Source organism: Salvelinus fontinalis, chromosome 40 (genome assembly GCF_029448725.1).
Source record: "Salvelinus fontinalis isolate EN_2023a chromosome 40, ASM2944872v1, whole genome shotgun sequence".
NCBI classification, from domain to species: Eukaryota; Metazoa; Chordata; class Actinopteri; order Salmoniformes; family Salmonidae; genus Salvelinus; species Salvelinus fontinalis.
In genome coordinates this window covers 23,782,260-23,802,005 of record NC_074704.1, presented here as the reverse complement: position 1 = coordinate 23,802,005, position 19,746 = coordinate 23,782,260, and the positions used below count along the sequence as shown (strand labels likewise).

Genomic DNA, 19,746 nt, shown 5'->3' with positions numbered 1-19,746 from the left:
TTCGGCCTGTCTTTTCCTGTAGTCCACGATCAGTCCCTTTGTCTAGCTCATGTTGAGGAAGAGGTTGTTGTCCTGGCACCACACTGCCAGTTCTCTGACCTCCTCCTTATAGGCTGTCTCATCGTTGTCGGTGATCAGGCCTACCACTGTTGCGTCGGCGGCAAACTTAATGGTGTTGGAGTCGTGTTGTGCCACACAGTCGTGGGTGAACAGGGAGTACAGGTGGGGACTAAGTACACACCCCTGAGGGGCCCCAGAGTGGAGGATCAGCGTGGCAGACGTGTTGTTGCCTACCTTTACCACCCGGGGGTGGCCCGTCAGGAAGTCCAGGATCCAGTTGCAGATGGAGGTGTTTAGTCCCAGGGTCCTTAGCTTAGTGATGAGCTTCGTGGGCACTATAGTGTTGAACGCTGAGCTGTAGTCAATGAACAGCATTCTCACATAGGTGTTCCTTTTGTCCAGGTGGGAAACGGCAGTGTGGAGTGCGATTGAGATTGCGTCATCTGTGGATCTGTTGGGGCGGTATGCGAATTGGAGTGGGTCTAGGGTGTCCGGGAGGATGGTGTTGATGTGAGCCATGACCAGCCTTTCAAAGCACTTCATGGCTACCGACGTGAGTGCTACGGGGCGGTAATCATTTAGGCAGGTTACCTTCGCTTCCTTGGGCACAGGGACTATGGTGGTCTGCCTTTCAGATGGCAACTCTGCTGACTAATCTGAGTATTAGTCAAGAATTACTTTGTTCAGTAGATTGCCTAAATCACTTTCTTCTCAGAAATTATTTTTCCCTTCAATAGCCTTTCTTTCCAAACATCTTTGAGGCTTAGTCCACCCCTCCAAATAATCCCCAAATACACCCCAAACCTCAGTGGAGGCCTTCTGTTTTTGGGCCCAGTACCATGCCTTTTTGATCCACCAGACTCCCTGGTTCTGGTGGTCAGCTCATGGGGGATGAGGGACCAAAAGCCTGAAAATACATTCCAGAAATTGATCAAATACTATAAACTAAGATCTCTATGTGATCTCTTCAAATAGTTCCAAAAAGCCTAGCCTATATAGTCTTTGACCGCTTTCTGTAATTTGATTGCAAATATTGGACATTCAATGAAAGATGGACATCAATGACTTGAGAGAGACCAGACACCAGTGACAGCCGCACGCGCTGTGTTGGTAAAGGAACACTTTCATTCCAGCAATTGAGAAAATATTATAAAATGTTTAAAACAATTCATATGTAATTTAATTGGATCTCTATATGAGAGACTGTGTCCCTCTTCTCCTTTTCTCTGGAGTGGGGTTTATGGGTCTTCCGGACCACCCTCTGCCTGCATAGCACAGCTCACCAAACAGTAGACTTAAAGTTCAGCCCCTGGCCAAAAATGGGCAGAGTGCCTTTCACCGGGCAGTCCAGGATGGTTGATTAAATGACTAGGTTCTCGGATGGTTGTAAAAAATAACTTTACATGCATGCAACTGCTATTTTTGAAACATTGATAACTCATGGTAAGAAATTATTGGGTAACAGGGAAATTAAAATCCCCTACAAATCTTTTCACTACTTGAATCTTGTTAATATGGTTAAATTACCATTTGATCGATTTGAAAGGGTCCCTGAGTAGTAAAACGCTGTCAACACTGCCACCAAGTGGTCAAACGTTTCATTGCAAAGGGCAATGAACCTCACCATCCTTGCCATCACCAACATCCAACATTTAGTGATTGTCTGTCTTTTTTCCAACTGACAAGATAATTAACTTCAGAAATACCCTCTTTGATCACAATACTTTGAGTTCAACATGTTTGAAGGCTCAACGGAAAGAGGGGGTAGAACAATTATTACTCAACATTTCACTAGTCATGATATAACTACCATATTTATAGAAACACAACTTTCATATTTCTATTAACTGGAAAAACAGAAAACCCTAGCTTTTTAAAGATATTTAGTCAAATAACCAACCACAATCCACAGAATGTGTTTTCAGTTGTATCCGTTTTTATTGTCAGATAACATGTACAAGTACTGTAGAACTATTGTGCGTTACCATCTACCCAAAGGACAATCCTCCAGTGTCTTCCGACAAAGGCCAACGTTTAGATAGCATTTTTTTATTACAGGTTTATTATTAATAACCGTTACCGTAAACACACACACGCCAATTGCACAGGGGACTCGAGTGGGGGTATTGGTCACAGACGTGAGTCAGGAGGGTTCTGGGGGTCTTCTAAGTGCTGCTGTTGTGGCGGTGTGCCAGTAGGTGGCACTGTGAGTCACTGGCTCAGGAAGGACAGGGCCGTGTCTCGCTCCTCCGCCAGCTCGGCGGCTGTGGCGTCCATCTTGGCGCGGGAGAAGTCGTTGATAGGCAGACCGTCATGGATATTCCACGATTTGTTCTGTGGGGAGAATATGGATGAGGATCAAACAGGGGGCTCTTTAGCACATCTCATCTAGTCCAGGATCATCACTACAGTACATGACTACAGTACCCATAATGCTCTGCGTAACACAGTTGCGTCACGATTTTCCAATTGCAAATGAATATGGCAAAAGTCTGTGTAAACTGCTGGCTTGCAATAGTAGGCCTATGTTGGTATAACCTAAACTCTGAAAAGCAGATGTTGGGTAACAATGACTTTCAATAACCACCCATCGGTAAATTATATATAAACTCAAAAAAAAAAAAAACGTCCTCACTTTCAACTGCGTTTATTTTCAGCAAACTTAACATGTGTAAATATTTGTATAAACATAACAAGATTCAACAACTGAGACATAAACTGAACAAGTTCCACAGACATGTGACTAACAGAAATGGAATAATGTGTCCCTGAACAAAGAGGGGGTCAAAATCAAAAGTAAGTCAGTATCTGGTGTGGCCACCAGCTGCATTAAGTACTGTTAGCACATCATCTCCTCATGGACTGCACCAGATTTGCCTGTTTTTGCTGTGAGATGTTACCCCACTCTTCCACCAAGGCACCTGCAAGTTCCAGGACATTTCTGGGGGGAATGGCCCTAGCCCTCACCCTCCGATCCAACAGGTCCCAGACGTGCTCAATGGCATTGAGATCCGGGCTCTTCGCTGGCCATGGCAGAACACTGACATTCCTGTCTTGCAGGAAATCACGCACAGAACGAGCAGTATGGCTGGTGGCATGTCATGCTGGAGGGTCATGTTAGGATGAGCCTGCAGGAAGGGTACCACATGAGGGAGGAGGATGTCTTCCCTGTAAACGCACAGCGTTGAGACTGCCTGCAATGACAACAAGCTCAATCCGATGATGCTGTGGCAAACCGCCCCAGACCATGACGGACCCTCCACCTCCAAATCGATCCCGCTCCAGAGTACAGGCATCGTGTAACGCTCATTCCTTCAACGATAAACGCGAATCCGACGATCACCCCTGGTGAGACAAAACTACGACTTGTCATTGAAGAGCACTTTTTGCCAGTCCTGGCTGGTCCAGCGACGGTGGGTTTGTTTCCATAGGCGACGTTGTTGCCGGTGAGGTCTGCTGAGGACCTGCCTTACAACAGGCCTACATGCCCTCAGTCCAGCCTCTCTCAGCCTATTGCGGACAGTCTGAGCACTGATGGAGGGATTGTGCATTCCTGGTGTAACTCGGGCAGTTGTTGTTGCCATCCTGTACCTGTCCCGCAGGTGTGATGTTCGGATGTACCGATCCTGTGCATGTGTTGTTACACGTGGTCTGCCACTGCGAGGACGATCAGCTGTCCATCCTGTCTCCCTGTAGCGCTGTCTTAGGCATCTCACAGTACGGACATTGCAATTTATTGCCCTGGCCACATCTGCAGTCCTAATGCCTCCTTGCAGCACGCCTAAGGCACGTTCACACAGATGAGTATGGACCCTGGGCATCTTTCTTTTGGTGTTTTTCCAGATTCAGTAGAAAGCCCTCTTTAGTGTGCTAAGTTTTCATAACTGTGACCTTAATTGCCTACCGTCGAAGCCGTTCCACAGGTGCATGTTCATTAATTGTTTATGGTTCATTGAACAAGCATGGGAAACAGTGTTAAAACCCTTTACAATGAAGATCTGTGAAGTTATTTGGATTTTTGTGAATTATCTTTGGAAGACAGGGTCCTGAAAAAGGGAAGTTTCGTTTTTTTGCTGAGTTTATATGTTATATTAATACACCTTGCCAGGGTTGATTAGTTATGTCCATAGAGATGCTAGACAGCCCATCTCCTACGTATACAATGGCCTCTTCTGTGACAGAACGAGCAGTGCCATTGAGGGCTATGAGTGACAAGTTTTGGCAATTCATAAATGAACTGTGGCACAAGAGCCCTCTATCCATCTCTATGGTTATGCCTTACCTTGATATGAACAGGGAATGAGTAAATGAGGTCTTCGGGGATTCCGTAGGAGTTTCCACCAGCGTACACACCCATAGACATGAACTCACCCTGAAAATAACAACAGGACAAACAGTCAGGCCAGGGACTCAGCTTCACAAAACACAACATTTTGCTAACTTCGCCCCCAAATTACCAGGTTTTCCAGAAATCCTAGGAAAGTTAGCAGAATTACGCAACCCCATGATATTAGTGTTCCGCTTAAGAGTACTGCCAATTAAAATGAATTTGTCTGAGACATCCAAACAAAACGCGGTGCATGTTTGTGGATTCTTCCAGATTGAAAATAAAGAGGAGTCACAGTGCTCTGTTCCAAGTTATCACTTTTCAAAATATAAACATTTGAACAATGTTAGTTGTTTAGCATTAAATGTTAGTGTTTTATGGTGTTTGGGGGGAAAAAAAGGGTTCGCTGCAGACCCTTGACGTCATTCCACCCCACCTCCCAAACACACGGCTTACATCGAGAGTGCCGAACCACCAGTCCCTCATGTGGTCACAGATGGCCTTGGCGGCAGACATGGCACTGGAGAGCTTCCTGGCCTTGATGACGGCAGCACCACGCAGCTGCACCGTCTGCAGGAGACCGAGAGGAGAGGAAGAGAGGGAAAGGGACAGGGGAGGATTTAGGGCTGCTTCATTACAACTAAAGGAACAACACTGGACTAAAGAGACTAATAGATTCAGTGAAAATGCTTGTATTCAGATAAGAGATTATTGAAAGATGACACCCACAACCTACACTCGCTTTTCCATGAATAGGGATTCATTCAGGTAAGGATCGCACATTTATAATACCTATGAGCTATGCATACGCAACATAGGTGCAAATAGCTGATCATTAATATGTATAACTACATTCATAAAGCATTTTTTTTTTTAAACGTATCTATTTTTTACTTAACACTTATTTTTCTTAAAACTGCATTTTTGGTCCAGGGCTTGTAAGTAAGCATTTCACTGTAAGGTCTACACCTGTTGTATTCGGCGCATGTGTCAAATAAAATTGGATTTGATTATGAGCAGTAGTCCAAACGATGTGTGCAGATTTGGGTGTCGAATTGTTTACTTTTTCCTAAAAAGATGAAACTTGGTACATTTGTACAGTTTTAGGCCATGAACATTTTCATAAATCAAGCCATAAAAAAATATTTTTAAAAACAGGCAGAATAATGCCTTTTGAAGCAAATTGTTAGAACGCCCTATAGTACATTTTTTATGGGAAATTTTGTCAAAATGGGTTAGCTCAGAAGAGCCAAAACCAGAGTTCACTTACAGAGATGAAGTCTCCTTTGAGCCAGCTGTCGTCCTTCACGGCGTCGTACGCCCCCACCTCCTTGCCATGCACGTTGACCATGGCGTGGTGCACGTCGGGGTACTGGGTGGATGAGTGGTTGCCCCAGATGATGACGTTCTTGACTGCATCGGCGGGCACGCCGCAACGCATCGCCACCTAGAGGCCGACACAGGCTGTGATGCAATTCATGGGATTTTTCACCATATTGGTATACCCATTCAATTGTTTCAGATCTAATTCCAAATTGACTTACAGCCCCTACACCTTATGCACTTGTAGAGATAAGATGATTGACTAGGTTTAAGCAAAATGGTCAAATTTCCAACTAGCCAATCATATTGCTCACACTTAATCCTCTCAGATATCCAGAAGTACATAGGGTATAGGGATCCATTTGGGATTGGACATTACATCAAGTGCCTAGAGGCTAGATACTCGTGTCTTTTTCCCCGGACGGAGCCTTTTGGCTTTGGCCTACCTGGGAACGGGCCCTGTTGTGGTCTAGACGGGTCAGGCAGGAGAAGTTCTCCTTGGGGATGGAGGGGGCGGACTTGGAGGCAATCAGACAGTTGGTGTTAGCAGGGTTTCCCACCACCAAGACCTGAGCGAAAGAGAGAGAGAAACATCAAAGAGTCACTCACCCAAACTACAGATTCAAGAACAGCTCCAGTTCAGAGTAGGAAACAAGAATAGGATAAGTCCTATTTTAAGTACTCATCTTCATTTGTGCCATTGTACGTGACTATTTATACATCTAAAAGAATACACATGGTTTATGCAAGCAGAGATGGCGCATCCTCAGAAAGAGTAGCAGAGACCTCCCGAGTGGCGCAGCGGTCTAAGGCACTGCAGTGGGGTTTGGACGGCCGGGATGTCCTTGTCCCGCCGGGCACTAGCGACTTCTGTGGCGGGCCGGGCGCATGCACGCTGACACGGTCGCCAGTTGTGCGGCGTTTCCTCCCACACATTGGTGTGGCCGGCTTCCCGGTTAAACGAGCAGTGTTTCAAGAAGCAGCGCGGCCTGACAGGGTTGTGTTTCAGAGGACGCGTGGCTCTCGACCTTCGCCTCTCCCGTGTCCGTACGGGAATTGCAGCGATGGGACACGACTGTAGCTACCAATTGGAGATCATGAAATTAATATATATTTAAAAAATGCAAATATATATTTAAAAATATATATTAAAAAAAAAGAGTAGCAGTGCAACTGAGAAACATGAGTCACGACTAAGGGAAATGCTGACACTTTCTAAATGGGCTATAAATCAATATAAGATAGATGTCACGCACAGAATACACCCCCTTTAAATGAAGGTCAAGGATTAGCTCGATTTAAAGGGATTGTTGTGTGTACATGAGTGTTATGGCTGCCAGCGCCAGTCCTAGAAAGATAACATCTCCCGCCATTATGGCCCTGAGCAAGGCACTCAACCCCTAAACTACTCACCGGGTCGCTGTACTGTTTCTGGCTAATGTGGGTACTTGTGTGTGTGCGTATATAGGAGGGATTGGGTAAAGTAGAATCCACATTTCCGTCTGGTACGGATCAATAAAGTATTCCTCTTCTAAAAACACACTTACTTTAGAGGACGAGCATTCAGATCTTATGTATCTATATCGATCATATAGAAACCTGCCCATTCAAATTCACACACATTCCTGGATCAAAAGCAGTTGACCTTGGCCATAGAAGAGGTGAGGCTTTGTTCGCCACACTGACGTCTAGTTGTTGCTGCAAACCTGCAGTGGCCGAAGGCCCCCTTGTGACACCAGTGACTGCAGTGTGTACACACAACATGTAGTTTTCACCCCTGGCTTTGGAACCCAGCCCATTCCACACAGGATTAATAGCCTATAAGATGTGAATTTACTCCTATACCATAGAAGTATAAGGCTGTCCAAAAAAAACTGGCCCGTTTTAAATGTGAAAAGGTCAAACTATAGTCTGATTTGTCAAAAGGTTTGTATGACTTTAAAAGGAAGGAAAGTAGTAAAAGCTGGTCCATGTCAAATGTCATAGAACTAGAGGTATTGCATCAAGTCTTTAACATGAATCAAAAATGTATCTCACTAAAATGTTACATCTATAAAAGCAAATTAACCTTTCCCCAAAACACCCTTTAACATCATTCAACACCCCACAACCTGGCCTTTGCAGTACTGTTGTGCCTTCATGTCCCTTGATTATCGTTAGCAATGTGAGCTATCTGTTTGGTGCTGTGTGTGTCACCCTCCCTCCCTCTAGCCAGGCTGCTGCTGCTCTGCGGCAGTGGCCCGAAACGTGCCGAGTCATTGACACACAGAGGGACAGTTACCCTAACGGTCTTCTTGGCGTACTTCTCCAGGGCGGCCCCCTGGGTCTTAAAGATGGCCACGTTGGCCTTCAGGAGGTCCTTCCTCTCCATGCCCTCCTTCCTGGGCATAGAGCCCACCAAGATGGCGGCGTCCAGATCCTTGAAGCCCAGCTCCACCTTGTCGGTGGGGATGACCTCTGTGGATGAAGATGGGGGTGGGGTGGCGGTTAGTTACGATGGATATTGTGTTGGATAGAGTGGATGTGGTTGTCAATGTTCTGTTACTGCCCCATTTGTAGAGAGATGTATGTTTGTATTGGATTCTGCAAAGAACATAAAAATTCAGATTTGACATAAGAGCAATACAATTATGATTTTAAGATGCGTTTAAAAAAATATTTTTCTATAAGACAAATTAAGCATAGAATGTCTGCTAAAGTTAGTAAAATAGTAGGTGTGGTGGCAGTTTCTGTTCGTGGTGGTAGCTAAACATTTTATTTACCTTTTTAATTTACAGTAATTACACTAACATTTCTGGCTCATCTGGGTGTACATGAAGATTAGGGAAGGACAAACAGTCTCTGTGTGGAAAATGCCCTTAGGTAATTGTGCACACACACACACACACAACACACACAACACACACACACACACCAGGTTATTTCCAAACCGATAGTCTAGCACTCAGTGGCTCCACCTTGCTGGTAAATTGTCTCGTTTCTTGAAACACTGCCAAATGTGCTGATTTTGTAGATAACGTTTGTTCTGTGGCCCCTAATGAAAAACTCTTTCCCTGTTTCATCAGGATGAACTTCAGTCAGGGCCCATTGGTGTACGAGATGTCTTGTACCCCACCTCCCCTATTGTTGCCCCACCACTCCCAGGAGTGGTTGGAATTTCCTACAGGCCCTGGGAACCGACTAATAGGAGGCCTCCTTTCTGACACTCCTTCCCACAGCAGTCTGTTGTGGACGTCCCTGCTGCTGTGAAGTTAGTTACACATACAATCCACACGGAATGCATTTTAAACATGTTTCAGATGGGGGAGGACACAATGTAAATCATGCCAAAAAGCACGCCTATGTATACTAGGTGCATATGTTCTCACGTCCAGCCCAGGCAGAATAGAAAAGCATTGCTCACCCCTCAGGAGTGGGAGAGCACAGTCCTGCAGCTCCATCACAACCCCATCCAGAACCGGCAACATGGGAGGGATGTCCAACAGGACCAAGATGATAGGCTAGAACAGAATGCAAAGAGGGATTTTTTTTCTTTCTTCCAGCCGCTGCCAAAAATAAGAGCTCGGCCCCTCCCGACCTCATGGCAAAAATTCACATTCCACGTATAATTCACACGTGCTTATGTAACGAGATCGTTATAGCCTACATGTTACAACATCCATCTGCGTCCTGTGCTCGAGGACAAAGCTGATTTGAAAGAGTGAGTGTGCGGATAGAAGTAGGCCATGGCCGTGTTACCTGGTCCTTGCCGAAGACATCTCCCTTGGCGATGCTGTACAGCAGAGAGTAGGCGATCTGTCCAGCAGCGCCAGTCACCAGCACACGGATTGGGTCGGCCTGCAAAACAACACACACACACCACATACTCATTCTGTGCAATCTTCCAACACAGCAGTAATGACCTACATAGCAGAGATAAGCAAATGAAGCGGTAGTAATCGCATCTGACTGCTATGTTGATTAAAATGACAAAACTCAGTGTCGACAGATGGAAACGCACTTTGCATTAGCGGGCAGGTGAACTGAATGAAAGAAAGACGATGATGCAATTTTCTACTAATGCCACGCGCAAAAGTCTTTACATGCTGACCACACCGCGGCTACATTGTTGCTAGCGTGAAAAAGCGGAAACAATGTCCTCATCAGGCACTTTACGTTATCTTCTTCATTTCGGAATTGTAGTCTAGAGACTATAAAAAAATCCAGCATCCTAATTTCTTAAAATCAAATCAAATGTTATTTGTCACATGCGCCGAATACAACCGGTGTAGACCTTACAGTCAAATGCTTACTTACAAGCCCTTACCCAACAATGCAGTTAAGAAAAAATACGTACAAAATAATACCCAAAAGAAAATAAGAAATAAAAGTTACAACTAATTAAAGAGCGCCAGTAAAATAACATTAGCGAGGCTTTAATACAGGGGTTACCGCACAAGATGGCTGGTTGGCCATCTTTCTGACTAACGTTAGCGAACAATTTCAGAAAGAGATGGTGAACGTTAGCCAGAAATCTTTGCTGAAACAACAGGCTAATCTTTGATCAAACATGAGATTAACCGCTGATGCTAGTTCCCGGCTTCAATGACAAGTGGACACAAAACCCAAGTTGCTCATCAACAATGACAAGCATCCGTTTCCCTACCTAGCAAACACTTTCGATGCATCATTCATATAACTAACAGTTAGCTATAACTGACAGCAACAAAATAAACACACATCTTACCATATTCACTTGAGATAGAGGATCTAGTTAAGCCTGCAAACACAGTTTCTCCCGCTAGGACTAAACAGAAGGGTCACCTCTGCGCTTGTATTGAACTGTAAAACGGTGGCGCACTGGATTCCTGTCCTGGGATCTGTAGTTGAATATTCATTGATGCTAGTCTTTTTACCCGCTCAAGTCACGAAAAGGAACACATTCCCCATGAAGAACCGCTGCAGCGCCAGCTCTTTGTTATCGTAGGCCACGCCTATATGACCTTATATGAACCACAGATCTAGAAAAACTGAGTGTGGGCCGCGTTCATATATCTCATTTTACAAATACATTGCTTCTTACGTCTTTCAGCCGCACAATTTTATTTGATAACTTTTTATTAAATTAGCAGACGTTCATCACTCCTTTAGAAGGACTGGATAGACAGTATCCTAGGGATTTTCTGTACACAGTCATTTGCAGTTCTTACTGTAGCCTAATCAATGAATGAAGGAGGATAGCATAGTATTAACACTTGGCCAAGCTTTTTTAAAATCTATTTTTAAGAAAACACACATTTTAATCTATATACACTTCATTAATCAGAGATATACATTAGAGTTGTGTTGGGATGTGATTAGTGGATTTTTGGTAGCCTGTGCCAAGTTGAATTCAGCCAATGAATTCAACCCCTTGCCTATACCATGATATCAATCTATGTTTGCTTTTACAAATGCATCACACCTACATTACACCACACAGCATTTTCCTATAAGGATTGAGCCTGCCGACAGGATAAATGTTTAGCAAATCAAAAACATGCTTTATAAATAATCTATTAATGGCTTATAATTAAAGCTAATAAGACTAAGACATGATAAGACATGATTAACAATATTTCAAGCAATGATTAATTCAACCACCCAACAAAAGCCTGATTAGACGGAGTCAAAGGTTGGTTCTGTGACTTACTACTAAGCAACTATTAATGGCCATTGTCTGTAAGATGGAGACACTTCTCCTTCATTGCCTCATCGCTTCATGACCACTGATAAGTGAAAGTGCTGGACACGATTTGTCCATATTGGTTTAACTTGAATACCACTGTCCTCTCCCAGCCTTACTACCTGCATCTTTATTTAGTAGGTGGGTCAAATCAAATAGGTCGTAGGCCAACTGGTAGCCTAATTCAAACACAGATTCATCCTCAAGTAGTAAGTATAACGTCCACCTAACTTTTTCTAATAGAAGACTATTGGAACAAGATGTCTGTCTGTAGCCTCCACTGGGGCACGAGTGGGGTCATTTGAAGTCACGTGCAGGGATGTGGCTCTGGTAGACTAGTCACAAGATGCTTAGCAATAGAACAGACTAAAGTGGCACTATCTTCACAACTGATGAGCAGGCATATGAGCTTTTTTTCTAGGGCGGGGGTAAGAACAAGGTTAGATTTAGTGAATACAATTTAGTTTGGATGCACCATAATCCCATTGTTTCTGGCATGTCCCTCTGTGGATGCATTCAGAGGTTTCAAAAGAGCTCGTTTCAACAACTAAGCCTGTTGACTTTAATCTATAATTCATGTCCACTCTATTACATCAAGCAACCAGGACCTAACACAGCCTAGTATTTGCCACAGCAGATTTAACATGTCACTTAGTTATTATTTACCATTATTTAAGTTGTATTAGTCGTATATACAGGATATACACGGTATACACCATCTAACAAAACGCTACATGGCTAAAAATTTGATTATTGTTATGCAAACAGATATAAAAACGAATTATAAACTGGGTGGTTCGAGCCCTGAATGCTGATTGGCTGACAGCCGTGATATATCAGACCTATACCACGGGTATGACAAAACATTTATTTTTACTGCTCTAATTAAGTTGGTAACCTCTTTATAATAGCAATAAGGCACCTCAGGGGTTTGTGGTATATGACCAATATACCACGGCTAAAAGCTGTATCCAGGCACTCCGCGTTGCATCGTCCTTGCATAAGAACAGCCGTTAGCCGTGGTATATAGCCATATAGCACACCCCTCGTGCTTTATTGCTTAATTAGATCCGTTTCATTAGGATTGTGGGAAGTGGGGCATTAATGTTACATAATCGCCCGGTGAAAATAGTTTTCTTCCCTATGGAGGCAGCGCCTGTCTGACGCACCCGGTGGCAAGGAGCTATCCATGGTGTAATCTGCGATGAACACCCGCTCGCGTTCTTTACCAAAGCTGCCGGGGGGAGGCAGTCAGTGAGTTAATGATGATGTGGTCACACAGACAGGACTGTCCAGCCACAGACACTTTGTTCATGTCTGTAGGCTATTGTGAATGGGTAGGCCTCACAGTAGTCTCCTCAATTCGAATGTCTTGTTGACTGAGGATAGATACCCCCAAATAGTAGCCTATGGGCCTATCATTTTCTAGTCGACAGTGTCTACTACCCAGAAAGAATAGATGAAGCTTCGGCAAAAACTAATGGGGACCCGAATAAACCAATATTTCACTAGGCTACCCTATAGGATTAGGTTTGTAAGAGCTTATCGCGGTAATTCAACAAGACATACGCTATAGGGAGGAGAGTCAATGTCAAATTGGCAACTGTAGTTTATTCAAAGGTAGACTTAATATTTCGTTTGCGAGCCCCTCTGGTATGCTGGTGGCTGGTGCGGTCAAGGACAAGTAAGTGTCTTACCTCCGACGATGCCGCCCGCACCACTATGTACATCGCTGTCAACAAAGTCAACATGGTGAACCCGGATCCGTCCCCCTCGCTACAGTATGTCAGCCCGTCTGTTTTTGCGAGTCCAGCCGAAAAGAGTTTAAAGCGAGATAGTCGGGGAGAGAAGGACCTAGAGAGCCGTGCAACAACCTCAGGGAAACGCGAGCCCGGAGGACAGAAACGCTCTCCGCTATGCAGTTATACTCGGATCCGCTATCTATCAGTCTCACCCAGGAGTCACCCCCACTCTCTCTCGCACTACAGTCTAGTACGCTAATAAGCTTTAGTAGACTAAAATAGATTGACTACGCCGTAATCTTTTGCCCATTAATGAGCACTGTTGCATAAAGTGTAGCCTATCCTAATTATCAAGTCTGGGGTGAGACGGGGGTTTGGTTGATGACATCACTAGCCTACAGTTGAGAACCGCAGAGGTGTGGTGTGTTTTGAGGGGGTCACATAAGGACACCATAATGTACAGTGCCAGTCAAAAGTTTGGACACACCTACTCATTCAAGGGTTTTTCTTTATGTTTGACTATTTTCTACATTGTAGAATAATAGTGAAGACATCAAAACGAAGAAATAACACATATGGAATGATATATTAACCAAAAAAGTGTTAAACAAATCAAAATATATTTTATATTTGAGATTATTCAAAGTAGCCACCCTTTGCCTTGACGACAGCTTTGCACACTCTTGGCATTCTCTCAACCAGTTTCACCTGGAATGCTTTTCCAACAGTCTTGAAAGAGTTCCCATATATGTTGAGCACTTGTTGGCTGCTTTTATTTCACTCTGCGGTCCGACTCATCCCAAACCATCATAATTAGGTTGAGGTCGGGTGATTGTGGAGGCCAGGTCATCTGACGCAGCACTCCATCACTCTCCTTCTTGGTCAAATAGCTCTTACACAGCCTGGAGGTGTGTTGGGTCATTGTCCTGTTGAAAACAAATTATAGTCCCACTAAGTGCAAACCAGATGGGATGGGGTATCGCTGCAGAATGCTGTAGTAGCCATGCTGGTTAAGTGTGCCTTGAATTCTAAATAAATCACTGACAGTGTCACCAGCAAAGCACCCCCACACCATCACACCTCCTCCTCCATGCTTCACGGTGGGAACCACACATGCGGAGATCATCCGTTCACCTACTCTGCGTCTCACAAAGACACGGCGGTTGGAATAAAAAATCTCAAATTTGGACTCATCAGACCAAAGGACAGATTTCCACCAGTCTAATGTCCATTGCTCATGTTTCTTGCCCCAAGTTTCTTCTTATTGGTGTCCTTAAGTAGTGGTTTCTTTGCAGCAATCAGACCATGAAGGCCTGATTCACGCAGACTCCTCTGAACAGTTGATGTTGAGATGTGTCTGTTACTTGAACTCTGTGAAGCATTTATTTGGGCTGCAATCGAAGGTGCAGTTAACTCTACTGAACTTATCCTCTGCCGCAGAGGTCACTCTGGGCCTTCCTTTCCTGTGGCGATTCTCACGAGAGCCGGTTTCATCATAGCGCTTGATGGTTTTTGCGACTGCACTTGAAGAAACGTTTAAAGTTCTTGACATTTTCCGGATTGACTGACTTTCATGTCTTAAAGTAATAATGTACTCTCACTTCTCTTTTCTTATTTGAGCTGTTCTTGCCATAATATGGACTTGGTCTTTTTTCTTCAGTATACCACCCATACCTTGTCACATCACAACTGATTGGCTCAAACACATTAAGAAAGAAAGAAATTCCACAAATTAACAAGGCACACCTATTAATTGAAATGCATTCCAGGTGACTACCTAATGAAGCTGGTTGAGAGAATGCCAAGAGTGTGCAAAGCTGTCATCAAGCGTAAGGGTGGCTACTTTGAAGAATCTCAAATATAAATATTTTTGATTTGTTTAACACTTTTTTGGTTAATACATGATTCCATATGTGTTATTTCATAGCTTTGATGTCTTCAATATTATTCTACAATGTAGAAAACAGTACAAATAAAGAAAAACCCTGAAATGAGTAGATGTGTCCGAAACCTTTGACTGGTTGTCACGTTCCTGACCTGTTTTCTCTTGTTTTGTATGTGTTTATTGGTCAGGGCGTGAGCTGGGTGGGCATTTCTATGTGTTGTGTTTCTATGTTGGGTTAAAGGGTTGCCTGGTATGGCTCTCAATTAGAGGCAGGTGTTTGGCATTTCCTCTGATTGAGAGTCATATTAAGGTAGGTTGTTCTCACTGTTTGTTTGTGGGTGATTGTCTCCTGTGTTTTCCATGTCTGTGCACCACACGGGACTGTTTTGGTTGTTCGGTTCGTTTATTGTAGTCGGTGCCTGTTCGTGAGTTCTGCATGTTTTATGTAAGTTCCATGATCAGGTCTGTCTACGTTGTTTGTTTGTTATTTTGTATAAGTCAAGTATAGTTCGTGTCAGTCTTCGTCTTTTCAATAAATTCATTATGTCAACATACCTCGCTGCGTATTGGTCCACCGATCCTTCTCTCCTCTCCTCGTCTGAGGAGGAGGAAGAACTAGACAATCGTAACACTGGTAGTGTATATAGTCAGAAGTTTACATACACCTTAGACAAATACATTTAAACTCAGTTTTTCACAATTCCTGACATTTAATCCTAGTAATAAGGATTCCCTTTCTCAGGTCAGGTAGGATCACCATTATATTTTAAGAATGTGAAATGTCAGAATAATAGTTGTTGCGTCAAAACAGAACACTCAAAACATGAGCACAATGGCAGCTCTTCCTTTAAAGACCTCCAGGCCTCAAGAGGGCAGATAACCCAAAAAACACAGGTGGAACTAAAAAATTGAGCCAGGATTTCTGGAGGGACTACTTTTACATGCGCACCTGTCAGATAAGCATGGGTATAAAATGTTTGGTCCTCAACATACACACAGCTCATTGTTCAACCCTAAAGACGCAACTGGTATGTAATGTTTGGAATTATTTATTATGTTGCATCCAGTGCTTAACAATTTACATGTTTAACTCTGGTAGGAATTTTGACTTTTGTTGTGGATATTTTCTGACTGCAGAAGTAATTGCTAGGGTGCTAGATTAAATTGTTTAAACGTTTACTTTATTCAAAGCCATGCTTTGTTGCTGTGTCATGCATTGTTTAGTGTAAAATAATGCATGTTTATTCTCTGTTTGTTTAAGGTTATCAACCTATTCCTATACCTAGTGCTATTCCTAGTGCTAGTGCTATTCCTATTGCTATTGCTATTCCTATTCCCTATTCCTCTGTGATTCAACTACTCTATTCAACAAATCAACTATTTCAACATATTCAACAAATGGCATCAAAACCATAATAAAACACTGGAAAGGAATTGAGTTGTCCCTTTGCATCCTTCACGGGTTGAGCAAGCCGTTTTCAAGTTTGGGCAGAGCTGAAAATAATTATAACACCTAGACAACTTGACAGTTGATAACCAGTTGATAACCAACGTGGCAGTGAAGACAAAAGGATTAACGGCCTGAAGTCAGGAAAGCTGTCGTCGCAGAGAGGAGTATTGGCTTACATCTCAAAATGGCGGAGGAAGCTCTTGGGAAAACCGTGAAGGAGCTGAAGCAAGAAAGAACTTTGGCTAAGAGTGCTTTTACCAAGCAAGCAAACTTCCTTAGCAGAGGTGCAAAACACATGACTAAGAGCGAACTGCGAGAGGAGTTCAAGAAGCTCACGTCGGAGGCAAGGAAGGTCAGTGAGACAAATGATGAATACAGGGCTGGACTTCTGGCAGACATTGAAGCTGAAACCGATGAGGGTGAAGAAGCTGACCTGAGCAAGCAGCAGCAGACTGAACTTGAGAAGACATTCCAAGAATGCGAAGTACGATTGGATGAGGTCAGGGGGATGATCCAGTCCAACCTATGGCCTAGATACGGGGAGGACGAGGTGAAGTCTGCAATCAAAGAAGCGGAGACCGCCTGTGATGGAGTTGCTCAAATACCTGTTATTGCTGTAAATAGAGATGGCTTCGAGCTACGGTGGGATGGTGCGAAGGCACAAGTCCAAGATGCAATCACAAGCCTAGCAGAGTGGGAGATGTGGATTCCAGTAGCAGAAAAAGAACGGCTGGAAGCCAGAGTAAAGGATCTGAAAGCATTCAGAAACAACCTTGAAGCAAGGAGGGCAGGATTTCTCACAGCGCAAAGAATTGCGGAAGAGGATAAAGACAGAGGGAGAGTGCTGCAGATGCCCATGCCAGCTCCACAGCCGACACTGAGAATAAAACCAACCTGTTTACCCAAGTTCAGTGGGTATAAAAGGAATTTCCATCGATGGAGGAGAGACTGGGAGAGTCTACAGAAGCAGGGGGAACCAACAGGCTCAGTCGAAGTAAAGAAAATCCAACTCATTGACAGTGTAGATGAGAGAATGTGCAGAGACCTCCGTTTGTCTACGTACAATACTGCTGAGGACATGTTCAGGGTGCTTGAGAACAGGTATGGAAACAAGTCTACAATTGCCTTGGAGATAATTGAGGATCTGGAGAAAGTTCCTGCTTTAAGAGCAAATCAGCCAAGAAAAGTTATCGACATGATCCAAACTATAGAGAAGGCACTGGATGATCTCACAGAGCTTGGAGGCACAGGAGCCATCAACAACCCACTAGTGATTAGATCCATAGAAAGCAAGTTACCTGACAACATCAAGCGGGATTGGCTTGTCTTCATGGTTAACCCGAGGAATAATGTCACGCCGGACAATCACTTTGAAAACCTTCTTAAATTCCTGAAAACACAGGAGGAAATTCTTGAAAAATTAGAGCAGCTGGGAGTGAGTGAAAAGCCAGAAAATAAATATGCTTGTGTGGAGAGAAGATATGCGTCCACACGTTCCACAAGGAAAGGCGGCTGTGTTGTCTGTGGAGATGAAAAGCATAGAGAAAAGATCTTCTTTTGCAAGCGTTTCAAAGAACTGAAGCCGGTGGAAAAGTTGGATGCTGTAGAAAAGCTGGGGGCCTGCAAGAGGTGCTTGGTCTGTCATGGAGAAGATGATGAATGCAAAGACACTTACCTGTGCAGGAAAAGAGACTGTAAGAAAGACCATCATTTCTTTCTTTGTCTGAAGGGAGATTTCAAGAGAAGTGTCTCAGACAGAAGACAATCCAATGTGAGAAGGTATACGCTTACAGAGGAGCAGGAGGAATTGGTATCTAAGCTCTCCCCAGAGATGGCAGAGAAATTCAAGAAAGCATTCACCAACGGCACTGCGAAAACAAACTGTGTCTCAAATAATCAGCTGGGAGTGACTGAGTCAAGTGCAGTAGAAGAATTGCCAGTTATTCTAATGCTGCTCAAGGTAACTGCCAATGCAGGACAAAGAATTGGAACCCTGATCGACTTGGCATCGGACACAAACTACATCACTCACAGAGCTGCCAGAAGATTAAATCTTCGAAGTGAAAACATCACTTTAGTCGTTCATGGAGTCGGAGGAATGGCCATGAAGGTTAGAACCAGAAGATATCTCCTCAGAGTGAGGGTCAAAACGCCCATAGGCACGGAAAGAGCTCATGAGCTTATCTGCTATGGTTTGAATGAAATTGCCAACGTCCACAGAGTCATCAAACCTGAGCAACTCAAGAAGTTCTTCCCAGAAGTCAATCTAGGAGATCTGAGTAGACCAGAGAGTATTGAGCTACTGATAAGCCACCGCGAAGGAAGACTTGCTCCGCAAAGAGTGAAGGTGATTGGAGACCTTGTCTTGTGGGAAGGTCCGCTAGGAAAGACTGTTGGTGGAGCACATCCAGATCTGTTTGAAGAAGTGGATATAGCCGCACACAGGTCTGAAACACACTTTGCTCGATCCATGAAAGCAACTGCTGTCAAGTATCAAGAGATAGCTAAGCTGTTCACAGCTGAAACCAAAGGAACAGTTGCTCACAGAGAGTTCTTGGATTGGTGGAAGTGGGACAGCATTGGAGCAGCTTGCGACCCAAAGTGTGGAGGATGCCGGTGCGGCAACTGTCAACCAGGAGGCAAAGAAATGACTCTGAGTGAGGAAAGAGAGCTGGAGATCATAAGGAAAGGCCTCACCTACATCAAAGCAGATGCTCACAGTGATGAACCCCACTGGGACACAAAATACCCCTGGATTCAAGATCCAAGTTCCCTTCCTGACAACAGGAGTGGGGTGGAAGCCACCTTCTTGAGAACAGAAAAGCAACTCAAAAAAGAGCCAGAGTGGAGAATAGCATACACAGCTCAAGTCCATGAAATGGTCGAGAGAAGAGCAGCGAAGAAACTCACCAAAGAGCTCATTGCCAGCTGGAAGGGGCCAGTATGGTATGTCAGCCACTTGGTGGCAGCAAACCCGCACTCTCTCACAACACCTGTGAGACTGGTATGGAACAGCAGCCAGAAGTTTAGAGGGGTCAGCATGAATGACCTTCTGCTGAAAGGGCCTGATGTCCTCAATCCCATCCGAGCAGTACTACTCAGGTTCAGGAGAGGCGTCAATGCTGCCCTCGGCGACATTAAGAAAATGTACAATTCTGTGTGGTTGGAAGACCTGGAGATGCACCTCCACAGATTTCTCTGGAGAGACACTGAGGAGGAAGAGATTGAAGAGTATGCGATCACCAGAGTCAATAT

At 44.1% G+C, this 19,746-nt stretch overlaps 1 protein-coding gene across 2 annotated transcripts; it reads right to left on the bottom strand.

Annotated features, from left to right (window-relative positions):
• Window positions 1-1,974: 1,974 nt before the first annotated feature.
• Window positions 1,975-13,537, bottom strand: LOC129839455 (malate dehydrogenase, cytoplasmic-like). 2 transcript variants are annotated; one of them, XM_055906931.1, is made up of 9 exons: window positions 13,112-13,537; window positions 9,449-9,547; window positions 9,114-9,210; window positions 7,992-8,167; window positions 6,157-6,279; window positions 5,658-5,834; window positions 4,844-4,957; window positions 4,343-4,432; window positions 1,975-2,394 (listed from the first exon to the last, which is right to left on the bottom strand). In XM_055906931.1, exons 1-9 carry the CDS (start codon window positions 13,163-13,165, stop codon window positions 2,272-2,274), a joined length of 1,053 nt encoding a protein of 350 aa, XP_055762906.1. In that variant the 5' UTR covers window positions 13,166-13,537; the 3' UTR covers window positions 1,975-2,271. The 2 variants fall into 2 exon arrangements, with proteins under 2 accessions (XP_055762906.1, XP_055762907.1); XM_055906932.1 differs by lacking the exon at window positions 13,112-13,537 and adding an exon at window positions 10,437-10,610.
• Window positions 13,538-19,746: the final 6,209 nt, after the last annotated feature.

Bases quoted from the DNA above. Each gene is read 5' to 3' on its own strand.
- LOC129839455 (XM_055906931.1), bottom strand. From the start codon at position 13,165: ATGTTGACTTTGTTGACAGCGATGTACATAGTGGTGCGGGCGGCATCG. The intron at 9,211-9,448 runs GTAACACGGCCA...ATTCTGTTCTAG, and splicing joins ATGTCTTCGGCAAGGACCAG to CCTATCATCTTGGTCCTGTT. The intron at 6,280-7,991 runs GTAACTGTCCCT...TCTTTCGCTCAG, and splicing joins ACGCCAAGAAGACCGTTAGG to GTCTTGGTGGTGGGAAACCC.